This window comes from Fragaria vesca, linkage group LG4, assembly GCF_000184155.1.
Source record: "Fragaria vesca subsp. vesca linkage group LG4, FraVesHawaii_1.0, whole genome shotgun sequence".
In the NCBI taxonomy this organism is placed as follows: Eukaryota; Viridiplantae; Streptophyta; class Magnoliopsida; order Rosales; family Rosaceae; genus Fragaria; species Fragaria vesca.
In genome coordinates, this window is record NC_020494.1 from 18,157,895 (window position 1) to 18,167,569 (window position 9,675).

The window sequence follows — 9,675 nt, forward strand, 5'->3', positions numbered from 1 at the left end:
TAATTTAAGAAAAGAGGCTAGGGCGCCGGGGAGAGCGGGGACACCTGGCGCGGCGTAATCGAGTGGATGGCCTCTAGGGTTTGGCATTATGAGTTGATGACTGACGATGATGATGATCGGAGCAAGCTAAAGCTTTATAATAAGCTCCAGTTTACCCCACCTCGTGTAATCAAACTTACCAATCTCTTTGGGAACTTGGGCCTCTTCATCTTCCCCTTACCTAACCTCCACGGCTCCACTGCAGAAACAACATTATGCCTTGCGAATCAGATTAGGTTTTTTAATCTCCTAACCTAACCCAGTAACCGACCTTAATGGAAACAGTATGATTGCATCGTGGAGTTTAGGCTCTTTGGATATTAAGGTTGTATTGCTCCCAACCTCGGCCTATAAATAAACCTGTGCGCATGGACTCTACTGATTAGGGTTTATGAAGCAAGCTAGCTAGCCAGTGAAGGAAAATGCTTGCATGTTAATCTGTTTCAGACTTTCAGTCTTTCTCATTCATGTATTGCTAGCTAGCTTGCTTATCATTGTCATCAGTCGCGTGTATTTTTTTGTTGTCAATATATAGAATTATTAGCTACCTACTAAGATGAAATTGATTCAACAATCGTTTAAACAGATATTTAATTTGATGATAAGGTAGAGCATCTGATTATGATTCCGTTGAAAAAGAAAGAAGAGATTAATATATCTCGCATATATTGGTAATTGGTTGAACACATTATTACACTTTATGTCAAAATCTGTACTTAGAACTCGATCATACTGCTGTTTGATATGTATGTGTGTGTGTGTGTCATTCCCTTTGTATACTAGCAAACTGGAAGAAATCACAACTTGAATCGAAGGTGGACACGGCCAACAACAAAGATAACCGGAGGACCGGCAACATGTGAAACAAAGATCAGCAGTCTGCAAAGCAGAATAGTAGCATGGTCTTCAAACAACAATTAAAAGAAATGTGCCTACAAAAGCAAAGGCCCTAAGATGTTGTCTTTAAAAACAGGAGTTGTTTTCGTACTCATAGACGATTGCAATTATATCTTTGATCTTCATGAGTCATGTATCCCTTTGATTTTACATGTTTTTCTCCATTATGGATGTGGGGAAATGGCTTAGACTTTGTCAACTTAATTTTACTAAAGTCCATATCACATTGGCCATAGTGTTGATGCACATTTTCCTCCGGGACACCCTACTTAATTGCTTGTGCGATCCATGTTTGAAATCAAGACGTACTACTAATGAATATATTACATGTTTCGATCATTGATTCGATTCTTTCAAATCAAAATCCAGTGCGTTCTAGGCTTTTAGTAAAGAGCTATGATGCATGAATGCGTTTCTCTTCTGTTATTATCAACTGCTAACAGTCTTCTATACGAGATATGATATAGAAGCAGCTTGATTAAGATCGCCGTGGCCCATGTAATTAGATTAGGATGATTAGATTAAGATTTAACGTTTGCTTAAAGTAATATACCAACAACATGTTAATTATATACTACTACTTACGCACATATGCATTATATATGGGACCAAAATGGAACTAAATTCCTGATAAAACCGCGTGAGAACGTTTGTCAAAGATGTCGACGACGTTTAGTTTAATTACCCGCTTAAAACTGTCAATTAGCTAGTTTTAAGAGTGCTAACTAGCTAGTGTTAAAAAAGAAATAGGCAGTAAGGACAAGAAAGATTATCAATCACCAAAAAAATGAAGCTTTCATTGCAAAGGAAGGATGAAAATGACAAAATTAGCGCACCATGGGTGGACGAAGATGGACGACTAGACAATGATTGTAATTTTCTTTGATTTCCAGACCAGTTAAATTTCGTAAAGCTAGCTAGGCCTGGGTTCATGTACATATATTGTCGTGGTTCAAGATACAACTTCAAAATCTAACTATAAAGGGTGTATATATATTGGAGCAATTGCAAATTAGCTTTTGCATAGGGTTCCACAGAGGGCATCAGGGCATCAGTCTTCTTTGAATTGTTGTTCTTGTTCTGGGTCGACTTGGCCTCTCATCAATTTACAGTGCTAGCTGGTTTGTGTATGTCCCTACATCACCGACCCTTAACCCTTTTACAGCAACATTTTTCAGGATTCCCTCTCCGATTTTGAAAGCATAATTACCTCATATATAGTTTATATAGACATCGTCTTTTACGAACAGTAGTATCTGACTATCTGCAAAGCACAGATGAGCAACGTGGGCTTAATCTCTTGCCGGAATCGGTACCTGTATTTTGGCGGGAGATTTCGTTATCAAGAAAGCGACTGATGAGAGTTGTCCAGTTAGTCTGTGGCCGTTTGGAGGGCTCCACTAATTCAAAAGTTTGATAATATTTCCTATTCTCCTTTTCCATTGGGCCACGTGGTGCAATATAAACTCAGCCACGTTGCATTGCTGACGACTATATATTTATATATTTTTCCATTAGAGCACTAAATATCCTAACCATAACGATTAGGGTAATTAACTTGAGCAGTGAGAAGGGCTTTAGAATCATTAGGATTATTATACTACATTGGGAGTTCGATTTCTAAAATTTTAACAGAGAAAAACTAATACCCTGCTTGTCGACGATCAATCTATGACATCATAAAGTTAAAAATATTTAAGCGATGATTCTTTATGTTGTTATGTTTTGTCTACTTTTTGTTTCATCAATAAGTTTTTTTAGGAAGTATCATACCCATGGTTTCTAATATATTAAGCTGATTGAAAGCAATACTAATTAAACTCTCTAAGGAAGTAGCTAGTTAGCGAAGTTTTGGTTTAATTGTACATTTTTTCTTTGTCTTTTGTTTTTGGATTTCCTAGCTGGCTATAGCGCTAGTTCATGACCCGCGAGGACTTTTTTAGCCTAAACCAATAAAGCTCAAACAAGTTGATAAACAAAAAAAGAAAACTAAACATTTATAAGATTAAATTCATTGTTAGGTTTCTGTCACCTCTGGTAGAGATTGTGGGGTTACGTTCTTTTCTCTTCTTCAAGTTTTGGCTACATTTTCATTGTGTAAGATTAAGACTAGGAGTACTGAGAAAGTTTGAATCTGCTGCTGACAAATCAATATTTGTCTTAATTCATGGAGTATATATACAGATTGGTATACCGACAAGGTAGCCTTTGGCTTTGATGGCATGGAGATCCATTCTTGAATTTCTTTTTCACTTTCTTTGAGGGAGAGAGGGTGCCCCAGCATCCATAATGTGCAAATACATGTATTTTTTGTATATATTGTTTATACAAAAAATACAAATAAGATGGTAGAGACTCGAGACCTATGATATTTTGTGTTTTAGAGTTGTATGAATTGTGAGTTATTCTAAATTTTGTAGTCAATTATCTTCTCTGTTTCAACGAGAGATTACAACATTTGAGCGAATATTTGCTAATTTTAAATATGGATCAATTTTAAGAAGTATCAAAAGCTGATGGTACAATTAACCTCATCCAAGAAGATTTCTAATAGTTTAGGAAAAAGGGATACAGCTAGCTAGCTAATTCCATTTCCAAAATTGATCATGAATTGCATTTGATGATATGAAACTGAGCTAGCAACACCCCCATAAGAAGAACACGTACATGATGAATGATCGACAAGCATGCATAACAAGAAAAACAATCAATTATCAGTTTTAAATTTTGAAATTTCAAAAAACGGATTCGTATTTACTCCCCTTTGTGAATAGAGAAAGTGAAACCAGATCAGGGAAGCTGCCAATTGAAGAAAACACCTCCAAAATTCCAAATTTTCATATCCTCTGTGTCACGACGTGTGTGGCCAAAGCGAAATAGTCCTGAGTTTGAAATACTGGGGTAGGATCACAGATTCACAGAATCACAGATACTGTAAATTCTTATGAAAGTGGGTGATGGGGGTGTGCATCATGATATTCTGATGATGGAAGTAATTAACCTACCAAAGCAAGCATTGAATTGAAATGGAGATAATACTAAGCTAGCTAGGCTGCTCACAGTGAATGTGAAGCTGTTGGTTAGGTCACGAACATGGCAACGTCTCCTTAAAACCTACAAAATACATTCAAAAATCTGAACAAAGCCAATCAAATAAATAATTTGAACCCAGCCAATCAAATAAAATTTTCCATATATACATTTGATTATGTATCATGTATGTGCCACAGCTAATCATATCATTTTTTTTAAAACTTTCTGAGCATTTGACGTAAGTGTTTTATAGTGTTCTCGAGTATTAAAATTAAAAAACAGTAATAAATTTCGCTCGTCAAATACATCGCGAACAATAGCTTATATAACACTTCTTGCGTTCGATAAGGAGTATTGAATCGCGGAGCAATATAGAAATTTCGCGTGCCTAGAGACCTAGTGGTGTATATATAAATAGTGAGCTGCTTCTGGGTGTGTGTGGCCCTGTGGGTCTATAGTCTCCTGCATCATCATCCATCCATTAATGTTATCTCATGGAATTCAGCGTTATTTTTCAAACTTGCCCTCATACCCGCGCACTAAACTAAAAGCAAAAACAATCCGTTAATTTCCAATTGGTTTTTCAGCCATTAAAGAAATATATATTCCAGACTTGCAGCAGTCCTCGTAAGCCCTTTGGTTTGTTGTGTTCTGTAACTTTGTTAATTTCAAAAACACAAAAGCTTGGTCAGTTGTCACTCTTCTTCTACAATCTACATCTCTCTCTGTTCAGTCCAAGATCGTAGCTTTCAGGCAAGACCCTTCTGTAAGTTGAACCAAATACAAGTTTATACAAATTATACAAATACCCAGATCTTATATAATCTCAAATGTCTAATTTCTTTTTCGCTTTTCTCATTTCAGGGGAAGACTACAACTCCAAAGGCGTCTGAAAAGTTAGAATCCGAGGCAATCAATCCAAATCCTATTGCGGTATAGAGTCCTATAGTGGAGTAGGCTCTATGGGATAAAGGATTGGATACATTTATCCTATTAGCTTTTGAGGGTCTTGGTCTGGACTATACATGCTTATTGCTTATGGTTCCGTTTGAACCCAACAGTGTCTGTAAAGATTGGTAAAAGAGAGGGAAGGGTTTCTTTTGGGGTTTACCCGTTTTGTTATATAGGCTGGAAAAGGGTTTGGCTTTAGTAGTAGTAGTATGCTACTTGGGTTTGATAAAGGGAAGAAGGAGGAGCGTCTCAGAAAGAGAGTGATAGAGTGAAAGTGAGTGTGTGAAAGGTCATCAAATGCAAGAAATTAAGAAGCTTGGCAATGAATATTCCGATTCCAAGAAGAAGGAGCGCCATATAGTCACATGGTCTCAAGAGGTCCTCTTCATTTCTTCTATTTCGTTTTCTTCACACTTCTTGTAATGGTCGATTGAGAGTTTTGGTCCGTTGATCAGTAGTCAACTCGAGATTTGGTCTGTTGATCAGTGGTCAAATCGGGTTTGATGGCGCTGCTGGTTTGTTCTTTGTCCGAGATTGGTGTTCTCACAGGTTTGGTTTTGGTCATTTGCAGGAGGATGATACACTGCGAGACCAAATTAGCACTCATGGAACAGAGAAGTAAGAATTCAACCCTTTCTCTATCGATCATCATTTTCTTTTGTGGAGACTGAATCGAGGTTTGAGGGCTTTGTTTTGAATGATCATTTTGTGTGCAGCTGGGCTATTATTGCGTCTAAATTCAAGGATAAAACGACGAGGCAGTGCAGGAGAAGGTGAATTTCAAAACCCAAACTTAATGTTGAAAACGGTTTCTGCTAAGCATGTCTTCCTCACTCTGTTTACTTTTCGGTTGTGCTCAATTATTGAAGTGTGATTGTTTTTGTCTGCTACTTTGTTGGTTTCTAATGTGGCCTTTAATGTTGCAGGTGGTACACATATTTGAACTCGGACTTCAAGAAGGGAGGATGGTCACCGGAGGAAGATATGCTTTTATGTGAGGTAATTGATACATAACTTTTCCAGAAATTTGGTCTGGGATAGTAGGTGGGAGTGTAGGACTATTAGTCTTGTGTATAGTACTGAATCCGGGTTACATAGTAATACAAAGGACAGACCTTTTGATGGCATAGTATGTCTACTTAAATTCAACAATAGTATCAACCACTGTTTATCGAAAGTTTATCATTGTCTACTCCCATCATTGAAATCAAGGTGATCTGATGTGCAGGCTCAGAAGATATTTGGTAACAGATGGACCGAGATAGCGAAGGTGGTTTCAGGAAGGTGAATGTTAGCATTTTGTTCTATATGCTAAGGCAATCACACAGCTCTCTCATATTAGTAATGAGACACTTAACATTATGAAACCGTTCTATTTCTGCAGAACTGACAATGCTGTTAAAAACCGGTTTTCCACCTTGTGCAAGAAGAGAGCAAAATATGAGGCCTTAGCAAAAGAGAATGCAACTTCGTACATGAATCCGAATGGCAAAAGGGTCATAATCCGAAATGGCTTCAATACAGACGGAACATCAGAAAATACATCACCTCTAAAGAAGATGAGGTAGAGTTACAAGTTGCAACTCAGTGTACAAAATGTTGATCCGGATTATGATTTATTGTAGTAAAACTCATTATTCATGCAACACAGGAGGAGCCATATCCCTAGTCTCTCGGAAAATTGCAACTATGGTGACAGACGACATGGGCAGTGTAAGACGAATCAGCAGCTAAGAGCACCGTTCACTGTGTTGATTCAGAATATCCACAATGTAAACAATCTGCAAGATCAGCATACTGTCAATATCACCAAGGATGACCCCAGCAATGGTAAGCCATCCGGAAAAAAAAAAAAAAAAAAAAAATTGGAACTTGATTGGTTGGCCATGAAAAGCCTTATAAGCAAAGTTTGTCTTTTTGGCCAACAAAATGTGGGCCTATTTGTTTCTTTGAAAACTTAGTATGCTGTGAAGCCTGTGATTATCTGTTTCCAAGTATAAAACTTGAGGTGGAATCTAATCATGCTCCTACTTTCATTTATCAGCAGCACAAACTAACAAGTTTCAAGGTTCATTTCTGAAGAAGGATGATCCAAAGATAACTGCTTTGATGCAGCAAGCAGAGTTGCTCAGCTCATTGGCTATGAAGGTTAACACAGATAACACAGACCAGAGTCTTGAAAATGCTTGGAAGGTGAGAAATAATTACACCTTTGTTCTGAGGTCAGCTATAAATATCTAATTACTTGGTTTCTGAAAGTGGTCTACCTAGTACATATAGTAGCAACAGAAAATCATATATCATTTGCATAAAAATAGTGAGGGATGAATACATTTCTCAACATCAGCCACAATTCCATCTCTAGTAGTTTATACATATTACATGGTTCAGTGTTGAATGTTGATTCTTCTTTTTTAGATATCTTGCTTGCCTGGCCTCATTATGCATATATGACAACTGAGCTTCCCTTGATGCATGAATTCTCTCCTTAAAAGGGTATATATGTGCAAATTACGACTGTGCAACTGCGCTTATAAAATGAATCAAATGTGTATTTCAGGTTCTCCAAGATTTCTTGAACCAAAGCAAAGAGAGTGACATCCTCAGCTATGGAGCAAGTGAATTTGATTTTCAACTCGAAGATCTTAAATATCTATTAGAGGACTTAAGGAGTACTAGTGAAGGAGGTCGACCATCTTGGCGGTAAGAAATCTGGTCTAGGCCACTATTTTGATACTAGCAAGTTCAATAATCAAATGCATCTAAATCATAGCTCATACATTGCAGGCAACCAGATCTCTATGATGAGTCTCCAGGAAGTTCTGAATACAGTACAGGGTCAACTCTTCTGTCCCAAACTGAGTGTTATAAAATGGAACAGAATGAAGCTGAAATAGGTACAATAAATCAGGAGATTCCTCCTGAGTCGCAATCAATTCATATTGGAGGACAAAATAAGATTGGCGAACTTGAGAAAGGAATTGTTTCCAGTGGAACTAGAAAGCAAGGTAATGGATTTTGTATATGATATAAAGCTTGAAACTTTGAAAGCAACTTTTACTTGGTATTTAGCATGCTTTACTACGCATTTGCTAATATATATCTACTCTTATTGCTGCAGAGATACTTCCATCTTGTGATGAAGCAACAAAAGAGGATGCAGTTGTTTCTGCATTGTCGAGCACTGAGTTCAGTTCTCCTATTCAAGTTACTCCAATGTTCAGATCCTTGGCAGCAGGAATTCCCAGCCCAAAATTTTCTGACAGTGTAAGTTCCTCTAGGAGTCTAGCTTTTAAAAGCTATTTGCTTTAATGGTAAGAGAATGGCTAGAGTAGATTAGAAGCATCCTTTAGCTGTATTAACGTTACTGGTAAGACTTGTGAGGTTATCCACTGATGAGTCACCAGCAACAATATTAGTGAAAGTAGTTCAACTTAACTGGAGTAAAATGGAAGTATAATGACAAGTAACTTGTCAATCAATTGTTGTCTGCAGCAGCAGCAACTTGAGTTCTTTATCAAGTCACCAGTAGGATACTGTGATCACTTTATTGGAGCATATATGTAGGACTACTAGTCAACTAATCAAGAAGTCAATTACAATCGTAGGAGCAAGGGGTTTCGGTTATAGTGGCCTCTGGGTTTTAGGAAAGGTTTTCCTAGAAATTCATGAATAGAAGTTTCAGGGTTTATTAGTCATAAACAGCTGTTAAGACTGTAGAATCACTGGAATCAGATCAGGTCATTTGTAGCTGCAGATCGAAGATAACTTAAATGTGTTATGCAGATGATCCTACCAAAAGATAGAACAGAACATACATTTTGGTACCTGAAGTGCGGAGTTACAGAAACTTATATTGTTTTTTTTTTTTTTTTTTTCGTTAAGTACAGAAACTTAATTATATGTTTCTTGGGCTCTGATGTGCTTTAATTATCTTTGAATGCAATATGCACCACAAATGTAAATGACAAAGTAAGCTCAGCTAGTTCAAAAGTTCCAATGACACTAAGCTAGGAAAGTTGTTTCTCATATCTTCATAGAACTTGAAAACTAGCAGATGTATCACATGTGCATAAAATGTAAGTGCAGAAAATAATATGATTCAACTGACCATTTATGCTGTTGGATTTTTTCAGGAGAGGAGCTTCTTGCTGAAAACGCTTGGAGCGGATTCCCCTTTTCCCAACCCAAGCACCAATTCACAAACACCACTTTGCAAACGAGCCCTCCTCCAAAGTCTATAGCCAACCTTTTAGCTCCACCTCTTATATAGCAGTTTTACATGGTTCAGATGATGATCAGGTTCATTTTCTTCTGAATCCAGTTTTCTTGGGATCGCAGCCGTTCCAGCCTGAAATTTTACAAAAAAGGCAGGTTAAGATCTGCTTCCCAAAACCCAGATCTAGTATGCAATGGTGCATTCTAGAATCTCCTCCAGACGTATCTAACGTAACCACCCTTGGAGTCCCTATTCGGTACTCACAACCTGTGTGCTTGGTGTGTCATTCTTTTGTTTGTTTTGTTTATTACTGGGTGTTCCATTTTTTTGGCCTTGGTTTATCAGTTCAGTTGTACAGAACCTCCTATATCCATAGTTATTCAGAGTGTAAGACTATAAGTATACATCGGCAGCTCGCCTATATCTGCAGCTAGAGTATATTATGAAAGAGAAAAGGAAGAGAGAGTAGTGAAAAAAAAAAAAAANAAAAGAGAGAGAGAGAGAGAGAGAGAGAGAGAGAGAGAGAGAGAGAGAGA

At 37.4% G+C, this 9,675-nt stretch overlaps 1 protein-coding gene across 1 annotated transcript; it reads left to right on the forward strand.

Moving 5' to 3' along the window:
• The first annotated feature begins 4,663 nt into the window (after positions 1 to 4,663).
• On the forward strand, positions 4,664 to 9,583 carry LOC101311182. Its single transcript, XM_004297276.1, has 13 exons — positions 4,664 to 4,735; positions 4,834 to 5,298; positions 5,492 to 5,538; positions 5,637 to 5,693; positions 5,847 to 5,919; positions 6,149 to 6,204; positions 6,305 to 6,484; positions 6,572 to 6,750; positions 6,965 to 7,113; positions 7,481 to 7,623; positions 7,708 to 7,928; positions 8,042 to 8,187; positions 9,057 to 9,583. Exons 2-13 carry the CDS (start codon positions 5,218 to 5,220, stop codon positions 9,162 to 9,164), a joined length of 1,440 nt encoding a protein of 479 aa, XP_004297324.1. The 5' UTR covers positions 4,664 to 4,735; positions 4,834 to 5,217; the 3' UTR covers positions 9,165 to 9,583.
• Positions 9,584 to 9,675: the final 92 nt, after the last annotated feature.